This window comes from Balaenoptera ricei, chromosome 3 (genome assembly GCF_028023285.1).
Source record: "Balaenoptera ricei isolate mBalRic1 chromosome 3, mBalRic1.hap2, whole genome shotgun sequence".
Classification (NCBI taxonomy): Eukaryota; Metazoa; Chordata; class Mammalia; order Artiodactyla; family Balaenopteridae; genus Balaenoptera; species Balaenoptera ricei.
In genome coordinates this window covers 110,571,963-110,591,684 of record NC_082641.1, presented here as the reverse complement: position 1 = coordinate 110,591,684, position 19,722 = coordinate 110,571,963, and the positions used below count along the sequence as shown (strand labels likewise).

Sequence of the window (19,722 nt, the reverse complement as noted above, 5' to 3'; positions counted from 1 at the left end):
AAGCAGCTCAATATCAAAACGAACAACCCAATCCATAAATGGGCAGAAGACCTAAATAGACATTTCTCCAAAGAAGATATACAGATTGCCAACAAACACATGAAAGAATGCTCAACATCATTAATCATTAGAGAAATGGAAATCAAAACTACAATGAGATATCATGTCATACCAGTCAGAATGGCCATCATCAAAAAATCTACAAACAATAAATGCTGGAGAGGGTGTGGAGAAAAGGGAACCCTCTTGCACTGTTGGTGGGAATGTAAATTGATACAGCCACTATGGAGAACAGTGTGGAGGTTCCTTAAAAAAGTAAAAATAGAACTACCATACGACCCAGCAATCCCACTACTGGGCATATACCCCGAGAAAACCATAATTCAAAAAGAGTCATGTATCACAATGTTCATTGCAGCTCTACTTACAATAGCCAGGACATGGAAGCAACCTAAGTGTCCATCGACAGATGAATGGATAAAGAGGATGTGGCACATATATACAATGGAATATTACTCAGCCATAAAAAGAAACGAAATTGAGTTATTTGTAGTGAGGTGGATGGACCCAGAGTCTGTCATACAGAGTGAAATAAATCAGAAAGAGAAAAACAAATAATGTATGCTAACATATATATGGTATCTTAAAAAAAAAAAAAAAGAAAGTGGTCATGAGGGACCTAGGGGCAGGATGGCAATAAAGATGCAGACCTACTGGAGAATGGACCTTGAGACCACGGGGAGGGGGAATGGTAAGCTGGGACAAAGTGAGAGAGTGGCATGGACATATATACACTACCAAATGTAAAACCAATAGCTGGTGGGAAGCAGCCACATAGCACAGGGAGATCAGCTTGGTGCTTTGTGACCACCTAGGGGGTGGGATAGGGAGGGTGGGAGGGAGGGAGATGCAAAAGGGAAGAGATATGGGGATATGCGTATATGTATAGCTGATTCACTTTGTTATAAAGCAGAAACTAACACACCATTGTAAAGCAGTCATACTCCAATAAAGATGTTTAAAAAAAAAACCAAAAAAAAAACAAAGCAGGGGTTAGGAGTGGTGACCCTCTGCACAGCTGAAAATCCGTGTCTAATTTATAGTTGGCCCTCCATATGCACGGTTTCTCCATGTTCAAGGTTCTGCATTTGCAAGTTCAGCCAAGTGCAGATCATGTAGTACTGTAGTATTTACTACTGGAAAAAATCCGCATATAAGTGGACTCACGCAGTTCAAACGTGTTGTTCAAGGGTGAGCTGTATCATCTATTCGGTAGCTCAAGTGTGAGTAATATTTACATGACATAATAATGTAAGTACTGAATATTAAGTTAACTAGAACTTGTGATTTAACTATATTGGGGGATGGGAGGGGGATCTATGTATTTTAAGAGTGGTGTAAAAAATTCCATATCTCCATCTTCCATGGTAGACTATCAACATATAAGATCTAAAGTTGCAAGTCAAGAAATAACATTATGTTTTAGAAAAATGAGGATAAATATCAGAAGAAACAAAAGAGTTGAATGTTAGAGGAAGTGGGGATTGGTGTTGGGAAGGGGTAGGTAGGAGATTGCTATTTATCATTATAAGCCTTGTAGAACAATTTGATTTTTTCAACTAAGTACGTGTATTACTTACAAAAATTAGTTATTATAAATTGTATTTTAAAAGTACTATGACTTGATTAGTACATTAAAAGCAATTTGTTTTTTCATTCATTATGAAAGAGTCTATGTTGAGAAGTGAAATTGTGGTTTGTGAGCATTTAAGACACAACTTTAGGTGATAGTGCTAGCATCAGCTCTGCTTCTCTGCTACCCACAGAACACAAGATTGATCTGCTGGCCCAGAGCTCCTGAGGTTGACATCCAGGCTCTCCACAATCCTGACAGGCTTCCTCGTCTCTTACCTCTGAGTTCCCACCCACCACATCCCAGTAATATCAAGCTTGTTGGGGTCCTTGACACATACCAGCGTGGATCATGCCTTGATGTCTTTCTCATCCTGTTCCCACTTCCTAGACCCCCTTGGTATAGGAACCACCTGTTCTGTCCATCTTCTTCACTGGATAACTCCTATTCAGCTCTATGTCCCAGCCCTGGAGTTTCCTCTTCCCCCACATGGTTAGATGCCCTTTGGCTCTGTTTCCATGGCAACCTACACACATATATCTTGTGTCACTGACAGAGTTTTGTACAATTATCTCTCTTCCTCACCAGCTCATAAGCAACTTGATACCCGAAACCAAATCTTACTCATGTCTGATTCCCCAGCCCAGTGTAGGAGTCATCAAGAAGGAATCATTAATTTTGGCTGCTGAACCAACAGGATTGTAACATACTTTCTATCTGTTCACAGTCTCCAATAAGTGGTTCCATGAACGAGGACAGGAGTTCTTGAGGCCATGTGGATCAACAGAAGTTGACTGACATCCTTTTCTTCCCTTCACCTCCCTGGCCCCACAGCCCATGTTGTCTTCAAGTTCAACGTGACAGACCCCCTCTACCTTCCAGCCCTTGTCAGGCAGGTCTTTGGAGGCGTGAATGTTTGTCTGGAGCAGAGAAGGTCCTGGGGAAGGTCCTGGGTGACTTGGGTGACCTGGGTCCCAGCCTCACCAGTCAGCTATCTCTGGCCGCAAGGGTAGGGTTGGAGCAGAGTCAGGTGGTCTAGCACCTAGCAAGGTGCTTTTGTACCTCAGATGCTTTAGGTGTGAGATGTTTCAGTGAACCAAAGTTCTGATACCTTGTTTACATGCTTGTTTTTATGGAATTTCTATTAATGTGGCTTTAACCAAAAAATAAAATGTCCCTGCCAGAAGCCTTAAAGAGCCTTATTTGGAGTATTTTTTTAAGACGGGGAGCTTTTATCAAGTTCATCATTTCCTATGCATCTTCTCTGTACAGGCAGAATCTAGGTAATGAATACTTGAGTGGCAAACCCTGATGTTAGGTTCTAGACCAGGTTTCAACACTTATTTTTTCTCTAAGCTTCAGTGTCCTTTCTGCAAAGTAAGGGAGACAGTCCCTCCTTGCATCTCAGAGAACATAGAGATCATATATGTCCATGATTGTGATGCTGTTATAATTTGAAATTTCTAACTTTAAAATTTTGAGATATACACACAGAATTGTTTGTGATACATAGATGTACAGTTTAAAGAATATGAAGGTGAGCACGAGCACCCATGTCACCATCACCTGGGTTAGAGAAGAGATTATTTTGAAATTTACACCTCAGGACCTCCTGTGAGTCCCTCCATGATCACATTTCTGACCTTCCCCCAGTACCTCGGTGGTAACCATTGTCTAGTGATTTGTGGTAGTCATGCCTTTGCTTTTCTTTGTAGTTTTACTATATGTGTCTATATCCCTAAATAAATAGTAATAAAAAATAATAAATAAAAATTTTATTTTAGATAAAATTTATTTAAAAATAAACGTTTTATTACTAAATAAATAGTAATAAAAAATAAACAAAAATTTTGTTTTCCCTTATTTTGAACTTTTTGTAATGGAATCAGTATATTTTGGGGGGTGTTTGGCTTCATTTATTTGACAGTTGTTTCTAGGATTCATTCATGTTACTGTGCAGCTGTAGTTTATGTTAACTCGTGTAGTTCAGTTCTGTTAGTGTATTTGGTAGGACAGCACCATATTATAGCTGATATACTGTTGATAGACATTTGAGTTGGTTTCAGTCTTTTATATTATGAATAAGGCTGCCGTTGCATTTTTATACGTGATTTCTGGTACAAATAAACACATTTCTGGAGAATATATTTCTAGAAGTGGAAATGCTGAGTCTGAATAAGTGTGTCTTCAACTTTACCATATAATGTATTCCAGAGTGGTTATGCACATTGTCACCAGGAGTAAATAAGGGTTCTTGTTATCCCAGCCTTCTCCAATATCTGGTATTATCATACTTTTGCATTTTAGCTAGCTTGTTATGTGTATAGTGTTATCTATTTTAACATGATTATTAATGACATTGAACACCTTTTTGTATGTTCATTAGTCTTTAGGTTTCATCTTTGTTAAAGTCTTTCTTACTAATTCACAGGAATTTTTAATATATTAGGGACACAAGCTCTTTGTTGGTTACATGTTTTGCAAATATCTTTTTTCTAGTTTGTCTTTTCACTCCTAGTTCTGTCTTTTGATGAACAAAAGTTCTTAATTTCTATGTCAAATTTATCAAGCTTTTCCTTCTTGATTTATGGTTTTTATGTCTTGTTTAAGAAATTCTTCTGGGGCTTCCCTGGTGGCGCAGTGGTTGAGAATCTGCCTGCCAATGCAGGGGACACGGGTTCGAGCCCTGGTCTGGGAAGATCCCACATGCCGCGGAGCAACTAGGCCCGTGAGCCACAACTACTGAGCCTGCGCGTTTGGAGCCTGTGCTCCGCAACAAGAGAGGCCGCGACAGTGAGAGGCCCGCGCACGGCAATGAAGAGTGGCCCCCCACTCGCCACAACCAGAGAAAGCTGTCGCACAGAAACGAAGACCCAACACAGCCAAAAATAAATAAATAAAGCGTAAAAATTAAAAAAAAAAAAAAAAAGAAATTCTTCTGTATCCCAAGATTATGAAGATATTTCTTATATTCTTTTCTAAAATCATTATAGTCATGTCTTTTACATTTGTATCTTTAATACACCTAGGTTTTATTTTTTATGTGAGGTGCAAGGGTCTACTTAAAAAGATTCTTTTTACATATTTTATTAGGATAGGCTAGGCTAATGCTAGAGTAATAAAATAATCCCTAAATATCAGTGGCTTAATATATAAAACTGTCTCTCATGCAAAAAATCACTAGCTCTAGGGCAACTGTTACCCATCTACTGCCATGCAATCTCCCTCTAGAGCCTTCCACCATCAGAACCTAATAGGAAGCCAGCTAGTAAGGGAATCTGAGAAATATAGAATTGCAACTCCAGTATAACAGCAGAGTATAGAAAGACGAGTTTAGAGCTGAGAAACAACAAAAATTACTGGTAAGCTAGGTGGGTTTGTTTGTTTGTTTTTGGTCCTGTTTGAGATTCTTTGGGCTTCTTGAATCTATGCAGTAGTATCTTTAATCAGTTTGGGATAATTATTCAATCCTTTTCTCTTTCAATATTTTCTGCATTCCTTCTGGAACTCTGGTTAAATGTAAATTAGAGTATGTTGGACTATTCTTATCTCTTAAGCTGTCTTTCATATTTTTAATATCTATGTATGTTTTGGGGTAATTTTTACAACTGTCTTCTTATATACTAATTCATTTCTATTAAATGTATCCAGGAGTTTTTTTTTTCTTTTTTAACCACTTTAAAGATGTAATTCCATTCTTTTCTGTCCTTATACTAGTTCTGTTGAAAATTCAGGGATCTTGTCATTTTGTTGCTCTTGTGAAAGTAATTTCCCCCACACTCTCTCCCTACTATCTGATTTTTAAGATTTTTCTTTGTTTTGGTTTTCACTAGTTTTACTATGATGTACCTAGTGTGAGTTTCTCTTTTTATTTTCTGGCCTGGCATTTACAGAGCTTCTGGAATTTGTGGGTTGATGTCTTTGATCAGTTCTGAAAGTTTCTCAAACATTATTCAAATATTGTTTCTGTCTCATTTTCTGTCTCTCCTCTCTTGCTGGGGTCCCAGTAATCTGGATTTTCATTGTGTTTCATTATGTCTCCTTTTCTATATCTTCCATTCTTTTTCCCCCTTGTGCTTCAGACTATTTTCTATTAATTTGTCTTCTAATTCATTCATCTATTTTTCAGTTCTAGAATGTCTTTTCAATTTTTTTAATAGATTCTAATTCTCTGGGGAATTTACCTTTTGTTTTCTCCATGTTTTTCTTTAACTAATGAATCAGTTATTTTAAAATTCTTGTCTGATAACTCCATGATTTAGATTTTGTATGTATCTCTTTCTATTGTCTTTTTTTTCCTGTGGTTTCTGGTCATTTGGTCCATTCTGTTGGTATGCCTGATAATTTTTGATTGAATGCTGGACACTGTGTATGACAAATTATAGAGGCTCTGGATGGTGATAACCTCCTACACCACTCTCCTACTAGTCAGAGTGAGGATTGATCACCTTAATCCAGTCAGGGCCTGGGCTGACTTCATTAAGGCTGGGTTGCAGTTTTCTTCAGACACTACCTCTGGTTTACCCTTGTTATCCCCTGTCAGGGAGGGGAAAATTTCCCCCTCTGCTCCTCTTGAGTTCTTGTGGCTGGTATAATAATAAAATTGATACAAGACAGATTAACAGGAGAAAAAAACATTTTAAATCATGCATACAGAGGTCTCATAAAAATGGGATCTAAGAAGTGGCCAAAGCAGGCAGCTTTTATACCTTTTAGACAAAGAAACAATAAAGTTGTGAAGCACTGGCAGGACAAAGAAACTTAAGTTTTGGGTGCTCAATTAATAAAAAATCTAAACAGAATTTGGACTTAGGGTGGTAAATTAAATAAGTAACAAGATTTATGCAGGCTCCTCAGTCTGAATTCCCTAACTCTGGAGATAAGGGTGTCCTTCTACCTTCAGATGCAAGGAGGGCACCTTTTACATGAGAGATTTCCTGCTTTCAGGGAGACAGAAAGGAGGGTCAGAGTGTCCCCCTTGTGATGTCTATTTCTTAAGTAACTTTGATTCAAAATAATCAATATGCCATTGAGGTGCGTTTTGGGGTGGCCTACCCTGGGCCCCAATACCCCCTTACAGGATGTAGTCCACCAGGGATTTTTTAGTTGACAGCCTAGAGTGTTCCCTGGATCTGTCTCACTGGCAGTTCTACACTTGTAATCCTTGTATCCTCAGTATCCAGACACTGCACCCCAAATACATTTTTTCCCCAGATGTTTTCTGCTTAGCTTCTTAATCTTCCATTGTGCATGGCTTCAGATTTCAGAAAATGTCCTAATGGGTAAACAGTCTGAATGGTTTACTAAGTTCCACACCCCTCCCTCCTATTCAATATGCTAAAACAATTAGTCTTATTTTTGTCTTTCAGTGCCCTTTGAGACCACCAAGACCTCTGCTGGTTTCTCTGTCTCTTAGCAGTTGCCCGTTGCTTGGGTCCTTTATCTGGATCCTCAGTCTCTTATGCTATGCCTAGAATCAGTAAATGATCAAAGGATAAAAGAGGCCAGACTTTTGTCTCACCCACCTGAGATTCATCCTTCCCCAGGATCTTGATGCTCAAGCCCTTTTTGCTTCAGCAGTCTGTTGATGTCTTCAGATTTTTAAGAGATTTATCCAGCTTTCATGGTTGTTTTTGACATGAAAGTTGATCTACCATAAGCTATACCATCTTAGCTAGGAGTAGAATTCTCTTTTTGAGTTTTTGAAATTAATTTTCATGTGAAATGAAATACAGATATCATTTGCCTTTGATATCTTCCTTTGTTATCTGGTATAATAAGATGTTCCACATTCATCTTAAACATTTCCTGCATTAAGCATGGAATCAGCCATTAAGGAATCTGTTATGTGTTGTTGCCTTCCTGTCAATCCCTGTGTGGTCCTGGAAAGATAACCTTAGAGATATGGCATTGTTTTCAGTAATCTTTATTAACCTTCTTAGCTAAGTATTAACATGTTCACTATGGCACCAAAGAGTTGGAACATTTCAGTGTGCGTGCGTTTGGTAGTGCGCTAGGAATGTTGCAGTCTGTTATTTCAAACTCACAACTCTTTAGAACAGATACAGAAGAAGCTGAAGGTCAGAAAGGTTAGATAATGTATTTGAGGTCACATGAGGTCTCATTGCTGGTTAGTGAAAGGCTTGGAAATCAGACCCTCATCTGGCAGCTTCCCAAAGCCTTTGACCTAAAAAAAGTAATTTATATTTTTATTCATTCAACAGTTATTAAAGATTTGACGTGGTAGCAAAGATAAATACTCCCTTTATCTTTAAATAATTTTGGGTAATGGAAGAGATTCATAAATAGATGTGTAAAGTTTGAGAGGTTTGATAACAGAGAACCTAGTGCTTGAGTAGCACAGGAGAGTGAGGTCTCATTTAATGAGGGAGTTGGCACCACAATAGATCTGGGTCTTGAAGCACAAATAGACATTTTTTTCCTCTGTTATGCCAGTTTAAAATACATGCACATGGCTTAAAAAATAAGGAACAGAAGAGCTTACCATGAATAATGCTTTCCCACCCTACTCTGTCCTCCTCTAGTCCCCCTTGTTAGAGGAACTTTTTCAATTGTCTTTGATTGTTCTGACTATAAAGCAAATATTTACAAAGTGCTGTCTCTTGATTTTTCCACTTAAGAAATTTGAGAGATGATCATCTAGCTTTATTCACTATCCTACATTACATCTTCCTCCTCCCTTTGTCACTTTTTGATAGTTATAGTCCTTTCTTCTTTGCCTGGTAACACAAACATCTTTTTTGTTCTGTAAGCCTAAGGTAACATCTCTGACATTTTAGTATGTGAGCTGAAGATCTAGTGTTTGACCAAACAACTGGTCACCATAGTCTAGCCAAGTTAACATATAAAATTAGCTTTCACATGCCTTTTTACCTTCCAACTTCTGTCAGTTAGTTATACTCTGGACACTTTTAATATCCAGGATAAGTTGAGTTTAAAAGTTGGAAAACCAAAAACTATGTATGTATCTTAATTTAATTGAACTTATAGTTAGTATAATGTTGATGTAGCTATCATAAAAAGGAATCTGTGCCTTATTTGTCTAATAAAGTTCAAAACAAATTTACAATGTGTATTAGTTTGCTAGGGCTGTCAAAACAAAATATCACAGACTGGGTGGTTTAAAACAAATTTATTTTCTCACAGTTCTGGAGGCTAGAAGTCCAAGATGAAGGTGTCAGGAAGTTTGGTTTCTTCTGAGGCCTTTCTCCTTGGCTTGCAGATAGTCACTTTCTCACTGTGTCTTCACATGGTCACCCCTCAATGTGTTGTGTCCAAATCTCCTCTTATAAGGACACCAGTTATATTGGATTAGGGCCCATCCATATGACCTCATTTTACCTTAATTACCTCTTTAAGGCCCTAATTCCATATACAGTTGCATTTCAAGGTACCAGGTGTCAGGACTTCAACATATGAATTTCAGGGAGGTACATAATGCTGCTAGGAAATTATATTAGATCTGAAACATTATTGGGAATAAAAGAGGCCAAATACTTTCCCTTACTTTTTGTATATCAGATGTAGCCCATCATGAACAAGTGTGTCAGATTTTTAAGTATGTTTGCATTAAGAATATCATACCAGGGACTTCCCTGGTGGTCCAGTGGTTAGGAATCTGACTTCCAATGCAGGGGATGCAGGTTCGATCCCTGGTCGGGGAACTAAGATCTCACATGCCCCAGGGCAACCAAGCCCACACACTCTAGAGCCCACGCACCACAACTAGAGAGCCTGTGCGCTGCAACTACTGAGCCCACACGTCTTCTGGAGCCCGTGTGCCACAACTAGCGAGAAGCCTGTGTACTGCAACGAAAGATGCCGCATGCCACAACGATGATCCTGCGTGCCACAATTAAGACCCGATGCAGCCAAATAAATAAATAAATATTAAAAAGAAAGACTATAATAGAAGAAATTTTGAGTTTATTGAAGAGATTAAGGGATATGAGCTATCTTATGAAATGAAACTTTTAATAAAATACCTTTGAGGCCAGAGTTATGTTAATGGAACAAATATTGCAGGTGTGTATATAGGGTATATAAGCCATTATTTCCCCCAAAAATGATTATGCCAGATTTGTGCCTTGCTCCACAGCTCATAATTTAATGTGCAAAAAGACTGCTTTCAGTGACTTCAAATATAACCTTTTTAGTACTGTAAAGATATAGATATATTGATAGATATAGATAGATATATATAAAATTCATTGAGCAGTTAGAATATTATGACTGTTCTAAAAACTACATTAAAACACAAATACTAATCCTGAGGGGCATCAAGATCAAATGCAAGCAAGGCACTTCATACAAATTAAAGATGTTTGTCAAATGTTAAAAGATAATGACATCAAATGACAAAATACAACATGCTGAAACATAAAGCATCATTGTGCAAATAGATTACAAATTTTTATGCAACTTATATGTTTGGGATGATATTTTGAACTAAGAAAAAGTTTTTAAAAAATCACGACTATATACAAAGCTGCATGCTTAATAGAAGTCCTATCCCTTTACTTATAACAAATGAGAGCAAGTAACTGAAAGTATGTTTGATTAATGTTAAACTTTAGCAAGAGGTATGAATATACTTCCTGAATTTGAAAACGAAAAGAAACTGGGAATGTCCAAATTATTGGATGAGTCTATCAATTATTATAAAAAAAGTGTTTATCAAATAGAAATTAAAGAGATTATAGATATCCTAGATGTGGACTTACCAAGTGAAGTGTCTTCAGATATTCTGAATTTTTACCTGGATAAAAGTTATTTTCTATGAATACATCTGATTTACAAAAAGCAGCCTGTTAAATAGTCTGATAATTTAAATACTATGGACATTTCACCTGAAGTAGTTTTAAGCAGCATACAATAGCAATGATTTGTAATATCAAATCAGCATTGTGTTTGGATCCTCTAAAACTGATTCACAAATTTTTCTTAGCGCAATCTTATACAAACTTGGAAGTGGTCTAGGTAATTTTATTCTAAATACCAGTCACAGTGGCATCCTATAAAAGAAGTTTCAGTAAACTGAAGCTAATTTAAGATGACTTCAGATTGCACTTGGTCAAGAGAGGTAAATTTTGAAATTTTTACTGACGAGTTTGCCTCCACTAAAACCAGGAAAATAGAACATAGTAATTTTTATTTTTAGTATAAATAAAATACTTAAAAATAATGTGAATTTTAATATACCAATCTTCTCAATTTTGCAATATTTTCAACTAATTTACTACGTTGGGAACACTAACAATTAAACTACACAAAAACACGTATATGAGGGGCACGCGATTTCTTCTGTCGCGGGCTCTAATATGGCTTGGCATAGCACCGTGCTTAAGTTTCCAAACTTAGCATCTGAACTCCAACATTAGGGTTGCCAGATTTAACAAACAAAAATACAGGGCACCCCCTTAAACTTTAATTTCAGATAAACAACGAATAATTTTGCATGAGAGGTATTAAAAAATTATTCGTTGCGTATCCGAACGTCAAATTTAACTGGACATCCTGTATATTATCTTCCCACCCTAATCATTCCCACCCTAATCATCATTATTTTACATGGGCGAGAAAGCTGCCTGCCTGTTTCTGGGTCCACCAAGGCCGCCTCGTCACCCTGACCGCTGGTTATGCAGAGGTGACTGGGGCTCGTAGGGGCAGTCGCCTGGCTTCGAGTCACGCTGAGCGGCCTGTAGGCACGTCCAATCCTTCCAGGTAGGGGGACCCCCGCGCCCTCACCCTCACGGAGGGCGAGCGGCTGGCAAAGGCGGAGAGCACCTTCCGGTTCCCACCACCCTCCCTCCCCTATGCCTGCGCTCCAACACACTGGCCTCCTCAGGCCTTTGTGCTTGCTGGTCCCTCTGCCTGGAATGTTCTTCCCGCAGGGAGTCAGAGAGTTTCTGTCCTCATTCCCTTCCGACTGACCAAGTCCCACCTTCTCAGGCACCTCATCAGACAGGCCTTTCAAGACTTCTGTGAAGATCTGCGTCATTTCCCTCCCGCCCCGCCACCCCGCTCTGCTTTCTTCATAGCACACACCGCCACCGTTAAATGACAAACTTATTTGTGTATTAGGTTTTAACCCGACTCGAATAGAAGCCCCCTAAGGGAAGGAGTTTTGTCTTCCCGCTTCTCTGTCCCCAGCGCCCGAAACAGTGCTTGACTATCTGCAGCCCTCCCTCAAGTGGCGATGAAGTGCGGCCTTCCGGAGGGAGCTAAGTACCCGGATGGGGCGGGCCTGTGAACAGCCTTGGTAAGGAGGCGGTGGGGCTTGTGGTGGCAGTCTGCAGGGAGGGCGGGGCCAAGGGTTTCCCGAAAGGCTTTGGGCGTGTGGCGCGTGATCCCAGAGGTGAGGCGGTGAGAGCTGGTCTTGCGGGCCTCGAGGATAAGGCAGTCTCTGTAGCCACTCTGGTTTAGGGCTTCTGGCCCGCCCGTCTGTTCAGGCCAGTCCTGTCGGAGCAGGCCCTCAGGGCCAGGTTGGTCCTGCGTGGGCCTGTGGGGCTGTGTCCCTGTGAGGGGGCGCTCATAGCGCAGGTGGTGTGGAGTATGCGCCCTGAGGGAGGGCTGGGGAGTGCCCAGCGCTGTCTGGGACATCATTTACGAGGGTGAGGCCACTTTGAAGAGGTTTTTTAAACTTATGTGAAGATTTTTTTATTCCTCTAAAGTCGGGGAAATTTTTTTGTGTGTGAAGTGTTTGGGGGTTAAGAGAATAAGTGGAAAGAAAAGGCCACGGGTATTTGGCAAACCCGAAGCTTCGTGTTTTAAAGGAAATTTTCGGTGTGTTTCTGAAAGTGCTTTTATAATATGGGGGATAAGCAAACCCCCAGGTGGTCTCTTGTCCCTGACAGTACTCTCTTCTCTGGAAAGTCAGCCTCTTTCTTTCCCTTGCTTCATGAATTTGCAGCCACTGGGTCTCGCTGAAGTCATAACCAAAACCTCTGATGGGATCACAGCTGTCCTCTTGTCTGTCTTCTTGATTCATTGGCAAGCTACTTAAAACTATATACTATATTGTCTTTTCACCTCCCATTCTTTATTTTTTGGCATAGTAAATCTACCACAACTAATTTCGTGAAATTGTCTGTTGAAGTGTTCAGGGTCCTTCTAGTGGCCAAACTCAGTAGACACTTTTGACTTTTTTTCAGTGAAGGAAAAATAGCTTCATGATTCTTGATTTTTCTTTCTTTCCCAGCCTCCCTTGCCCGCTTCTCTTCATTGGGCCACATTTCTCCTGTGTATGTTCCCCAGTCCATGTTTCCTTTTCGCAATACTATACTGTAGGAGGAGGGATCTTATTTACTCAGTGCTGTAACAGTCGTTTATGTGCTTATGATTTATTAAACTAAGCTCAAATCTTTCTCTTGAATTCTGTTCTAGACCCTTATGTCCAGCTTCCTAGTGGACATATCTACCTGGACCTTGCACATAAGTCTGGAATGGATGTCACAAATTATGCAGTGAATGATCATAAATAGGGCCTAAGGTGGAAAAAAAAATACAGTTATAGTGACTATTAACTTTTGGGGTGACAGACCCTCTTGCGAATATTATGAAATTGAGGACTTTCTCCCTAAAAAGGTGCACAGTAATTTTTGCCTGTGGTTTCAGAACTTCCCAGACCTGCTACAGTTCAAGAACTCAGATTTTGAGTTAGGGTTTCCTCAAGTGATGATAAAATGAGAAAGTGTGTTTTCATAGATATACATCAGATTTAGAGCTTTTCCATGAGAATACATTGTATTCCATTCTCCATTGGCCAATAATTCAAATTAATCCATCAGACTTATTTATAGAAACTTGGTCTTTAGAAGTAGAATGAAGAATGAAAAGCCTGGAGCCCAAAGAAGAGCATTTCTGATTAATTATGTAGATTTTGTGTATCACAGGCCAAATGGGATCTACCTTAGCCTGGTCAGAGATCAGGGTCTGCTGCAGACCTTTCAGAAAGTGCTTGCTAGTGAGAGTGTAGCCTGTTCCTCTCCTCTGAGTACAGGTCTGAGGCCTGGTGCTTGGCAAAAGCCCTGAGTAAGGAGGCAAGAATGATAGAGGTGCATGAGAGTTCAGGTTTGTTGTTGTTGTTTTAGCAGAACCTTCCTTTGATGATTCATAGGGCCAGTGATAAGTGGTTTCTCAGTTCCAGAGTTATTCCCTTGATGGTCAGTGAGTGCTACTTTGAGACTGACCCCACTCTCTCCTGAATTAAATCTATTTCATCTCTTTTGTTCTTGTGCCAATAGTCTACTTAATATGTTTTTTTTTAATAGAGATGAGATCTAAGGAAACATTAGCCACTTTAAAACAAAAACAAAAACCTTCTCTTGGCTTCCATGGGAAGCCAAACCAATTGTCTTCTGCTTTTTCTTCTATCTCTTTGACTACAGCTACTCAACTCTCCCCTGGCCCTTCCTTGTCAGTCCTTAGTTATGGCCCAGAGTTTCTTTATGGCCCTTTTGCTTTCCCCTGAAGGCTCATGATTTCCAAATACTGCCTATGTATTGACAACTCTTGAATCTTTAATTCTAGCTTTTATCACTTTCCAGCTAGCAGCTACAGCTCTGCTTAAAGGGCCCACAAGTTCTTCCATGTTAATATATCCCAAACCAGATTCATTATACTTCCCTTAAGTGGTTCCTATTTCTGTTTTGCCTGTCTCTGTGAATGGCAAAAATAACTGATCACTTCTCTAGCTACAAACTCCTGTGAGATCCCAGATTCCATCTTCTGTCTCCACTGCTCTTCATAACTAATCATGTGAACTTTCTAACTTTCATTGTTCTTTTTTTTTTACTGCACCAGGAAATTGATGATTTGTTTCCATTTTGTTTTTAGTATTTACAGTAACCTTGGAGTTTAGGTATGTACTTCCCATTTTTACCCATGGGAAAATAGCCTTAGTTTTTAGGTTATTAATTACATAAAGAACATGTATGTACATATTACTGCTAAACAATTTAGGCAAAACAGAAATAGAGCAAAATATTAACAATGTTTCCTCCCTCCATTTTCCTCCTATCTCTAATGCAGTGGGTTTTTTTTTTTTTTTTTTTTTAGTATTTATTCGTTTATTCTATTGATCACTCTGAAGTCTCTCCCAGGGTTCTTACAGTGTGGTCCACAGTAACTTGTTTTTCTTTTTCTTTCTTTTTTTTTTTTACATTTATTTTATTTTTTTATTTTATTGGAGTATAATTGCCTTACAATGTTGTGTTAAGTTTCTGCTGTACAATGAAGTGAATCAGCTATATGTATACCTATATCCCCTCGCTCTTGGACCTCCCTCCCACCTCCACCCCCATCCCACCCATCTTGGTCAGCACAGAGCACCGAGCTGAGCTCCCTGTGCTATAAAGCAGGTTCTCACTAGCTTTCTATTTTACACATGGTAGTGTATTTATGTCAAATCTAATCTCCCAATTCATCCTACCCTCCCCTTCCCCCCTGTGTCCACATATCCATTCTCTACATCTACGTCTCTATTCCTGTCCTGCAAATAGGTTCATCTGTACCATTTTTCTAGATTCCACGTATATGCATTAATATATGATATTTGTTTTTCTCTTTCTGGCTTACTTCACTCTGTATGGTAGACTCTAGGTGCATCCACATCTCTACAAATGACCCAATTTCATTCCTTTTTATGGCTGAGTAATATTCCATTGTACATATATACCACATCTTTTTTATCCATTCATCTGTTGGACATTTAGGTTGTTTCCATGTCCTGGCTATTGTAAATAGTGCTGCAATGAACATTGGGGTACATGTGTCCTTTTGAATTATGGTTTTCTCAGGGTATTTGCCCAGTAGTGGGATTGCTGGGTCATGGTAGTTCTGTTTTTAGTTTTTTAAGGAACCTCCATACTGTTCTCCATAGTGGCTGTATCAATTTACATTCCCACCAACAGTGCAAAAGGGTTCTCTTTCAACTGGACACTATTTGCCCCACAGGGAACATTTGGCAAGGTCTGAAGATAATTTTGATTATCATTACTGAGAGGATACTATCGGCATCTAGAGGATAAAAGCTAGGGATGCTTCTAAATATCTGCAGTGTGTAACCCCAACAATAAAGAATTATTGGGTTCCAAATGTCAGTGGTGCCGAGGTTGAGAAACACTCTTCTAGAGGTAATCATTATATATTTATCTATAACTACACTGTCCAAACTGTAGACACTAGCCACATGAGGCTGTTTAAATTGAAAGTAATTCAAATTAAATTAAAAATTCAGTTCCTCAGTTGTATTAACTACATTTTAAGTGTTCAACAGCCACATGTGGCTACTGAATTGAACAGTAGATTATAGAACATTTCCATTATTGCAGTAAGTTTTATTGAACAATGCCTCAGGTATATATCATGCAAATAAATTATCTGTTTTACATAAATAGAATCATATTAAACATTGTTCTACAGTTTACTTTTGTTAGTAATATGTCTTGAAGATTTTTCTTTTATTTATTTATTTATTTATTTATGACTGCGTTGGGTCTTCGTTGCTGTGCATGGGCTTCCTCTAGTTGCGGCGAGCGGGGGCTCCTTTTCATTGTGGTGTGTGGGCTTCTCATTGCGGTGGCTTCTCTTGTTGCGGAGCATGGGCTCTAGGCGTGCGGGCTTCAGTAGTTGTGGCACGTGGGCTCAGTAGTTGTGGCTCGTGGGCTCTAGAGCACAGGCTCAGTAGTTGTGGCACACAGGCTTAGTTGCTCCACGGCATGTGGGATCTTCCCGGACTAGGGCTCCAACCCGTGTCTCCTGCATTGGCAGGCGGATTCTTAACCACTGCGCCACCAGGGAAGTCCAAGATTTTTCTGTTCTTTGTATATACAACTAAATATTTAAATGTAGTGGTCTTGTGAGATAGTTCATTTTATAATTTAGCAATATAATTTTACCTTTTTAAAAGTTTATGTTCATGAACTCAATACACTATGTATTCTATTAGGTCTAGTTTATTTTATTCAGTGTTACGTTTTTAAGATATATCCATGTTATTTTTGTGTATCTTGTGTAGTTTGTGTAGTTCATTCCTTTTAAGTACTCTGTGGTATTCAATTGGATAGAAACTGTGGTATACCATAGTTTCTTTATCTGTGCTACTATTGATGGACATTTGAGTTTCTTCCACTTTAGGGATATGATGAACTCTGGTATGAATATTCTTTTTTTTTTTTTAAAGGAAGTTCTTTTTTATTTTTAATTTAATTTTTACTTTATATTGGAGTATAGTTGATTTACAGTGTTGTGTTAGTTTCAGGTGTACAGCAAAGTGATTCTGTTATACATATACATATACCCATTCTTTTTCAGATTCATTTCCCATATAGGTTATTACAGAATATTGAGTAGAGTTTCCTTTGCTAAACAGTATGTCCTTGTTGATTATCTCTTTTATGTATAGTAGTGCATATATGTTAATCCCAAACTCCTAATTTATCCCTCCCCCGCACCTTTCCCCTTTGGTAACCATAAGTTTGTTTTCGATGTCTGTGAGTCCGTTTCTGTTTTGTAAAGAAGTTCATTTGTATCATTTTTCAGATTCCACATATAAGTGATATCATGTGTTATTTGTCGTTGTCTGACTTCACTTAGTATGGTAGTCTCTAGGTCTGTCCATGTTGTTGCAAATAGCATTATTTTATTGTTTTTTTTTATGGGTGAGCAATATTCCATTCTCTGTCTCTCTCTACATATATATATGCCACATCTTCTTTATACATTTCTCTGTCAGTGGACATTTAGGTTGCTTCCATGTCTTGGCTGTTGTACATAGTGCTGCAATGAACATTGGGGTGCATGTATTTTTTTTTGTTTTGTTTTAAATTTATTTATTTATTTATTTGGTTGCGCCAGGTCTTAGTTGCGGCAGGCGGGCTCCTTAGTTGTGGCATGCAAACTGTTAGTTGTGGCATGTATGTGGGATCTAGTTCCCTGACCAGGGATTGAACCTGGGGCCCCTGCACTGGGAGCGTGGAGTCTTATCCACTGGGACACCTGGGAAGTCTCGCATGTATCTTTTTGAATTATGGGTTTTTTCCTGGGTATATGCCCAGGAGTGGCATTGCTGGATCACATGGTAACACTTTATTTATTTATTTATTTATTTATTATTTATGGCTGCACTGCACAGCATGCAGAATCCTAGCTCCCTGACCAGGGATTGGACCAGCGCCCCCTGCAGTGGAAGCATGGAGTCTTAACCACTGGACCTCAGGGAAGTCCCTCTATTTTTAGTTTTTTAAGGAACCTCCATGCTGTTCTCCGTAGTGGCTGTACTGATTTATATTCCCACCAGCAGTGTAGGAGAGTTCTCTTTTCTCCACACCCTGTCCAACATTTATTGATTGTAGATTTTTTTTCCACAGCTTTATTGGAGTATAAATGCTTTACAATGTTGTGTTAGTTTCTGCTGTATAACGAAGTGAAATCAGTTATATGTAAAAATATATCCCCATATCCCCTCTCTCTTGAGCCTCCCTCCCACTCTCCCTATTCCATCCCTCTAGGTCATCACAAAGCATCATGTTGATCTCCTTGTGCTATGCAGCAGCTTCCCACTAGCCATCCATTTTACATTTGGTAGTTGTTTATAGACTTTTTGATGATGGCCATTCTAATCAGTGTGAGGTGATACCTCATTGTAGTTTTGATTTGCATTTCTCTAATAATTAGCGATATTGAGCATCTTCTCATGTGCTTTTTTTTTTTTTTAATTTTTGTTTATTTTATTTATTTTTGGCTGTGTTGGGTCTTCGTTGCTGCGTGCAGGCTTTCTCTAGTTGCGGCGAGCGGGGGCTACTCTTCATTGCAGTCAGCGGACTTCTCATTGTCGTGCCTTCTCTTGTGGAGCACGGGCTCTAGGCGCGCGGACTTCAGTAGTTGTGGCACGCGGGCTCAGTAGTTGTGGCTCGCGGGCTCTAGAGCGCAGGCTCAGTAGTTGTGGCGCACACGCTTAGTTACTCCGCGGCATGTGGGATCTTCCCAGACCAGGGCTTGAACCCGTGTCCCCTGCATTGGCAGGCGGATTCTTAACCACTGCGCCACCAGGGAAGTCCTTCTCATGTGCTTTTTGGCCACCTGTATGTCTTCTTCGGAGAAATGTCTCTTTAGGTCTTCTGCCCATTTTTTGATTGGGTTGTTTGTTTTTTTGATATTGAGCTGCATGAGCTGTTTGTATATTTTGGAGATTAATCCCTTGTCAGTCACTTCATTTGCAAATATTTTCTCCCATTCTCTGGGTTGTCTTTTCCTTTTGTTTATGGTTTCCTTTGCTGTGTAAAAGCTTTTAAGTTTAATTAGGTCCCATTTGTTTTTTTTTGTTTTTGTTTTCATTACTCTAGGAGGTGGATCAAAAAAGATATTGCTGCGATTTAGGTCAGAGAGTGTTCTGCCTATGTTTTCCTCTAAGAGTTTTATAGTATCCGGCCTTACATTTAGGTCCTTGATCCATTTTGAGTTTATTTTTGTTTATGGTGTTAGAGAATGTTCTAATTTCATTCTTTTACATGTAGCTGTCCAGTTTTCCCAGCACCACTTATTGAAGAGACTGTCTTTTCTCCATTGTATAGTCTTGCCTCCTTTATCATAAATTAGGTGACCGTATGTGTGTGGGTTTATTTCTGGGCTTTCTATCCTGTTCCATTGGTCTATATTTCTGTCTCTGTGCCAGTGCCATACTGTTTTGATGACTGTAGCTTTGTAGTATAGTCTGAAGTCAGGGAGCCTGATTCCTCCAGCTCCATTTTTCTTTCTCAGGATTGCTTTGGCTCTGGTAAATATTCTTGTACTTGTTTCTTGTACACATATTTCTATTCAGTTCATGGGAATGAAATTACTATTTATTTCATGGAAATGGAATTACTGGGTCGTCAAAATTTACTAGATTATGCCACTTTCTCAAAACAGTTGTATTTTCACTTCACCAGCCATGTGATTGCACTGCAATCCTTACCAATATTTTGTATTTGTATGACTCTTAAATTTCAGACCTTCTGGTGTTGTGTAGTTGTATCGTGGTTTTATTTTGCATTTCCCTGATTATGAATGGTACTGAACACCTTTCA

General features: G+C 39.1%; 1 protein-coding gene across 9 annotated transcripts in view; it reads left to right on the top strand.

Moving 5' to 3' along the window:
- LOC132362480 (prolyl 4-hydroxylase subunit alpha-2) overlaps positions 1 to 2,831 on the top strand; it is a 38,199-nt gene extending 35,368 nt beyond the window's left edge. For all 9 annotated transcript variants that reach the window (XM_059917031.1, XM_059917030.1, XM_059917028.1 and 6 more), the window contains one exon: positions 2,361 to 2,831. In XM_059917031.1, coding sequence (XP_059773014.1) covers positions 2,361 to 2,431 — 71 coding nt within the window. In that variant the 3' untranslated portion in view covers positions 2,432 to 2,831. The remainder of the gene's footprint in view (positions 1 to 2,360) is intronic.
- The last annotated feature ends 16,891 nt before the right edge of the window (positions 2,832 to 19,722 follow it).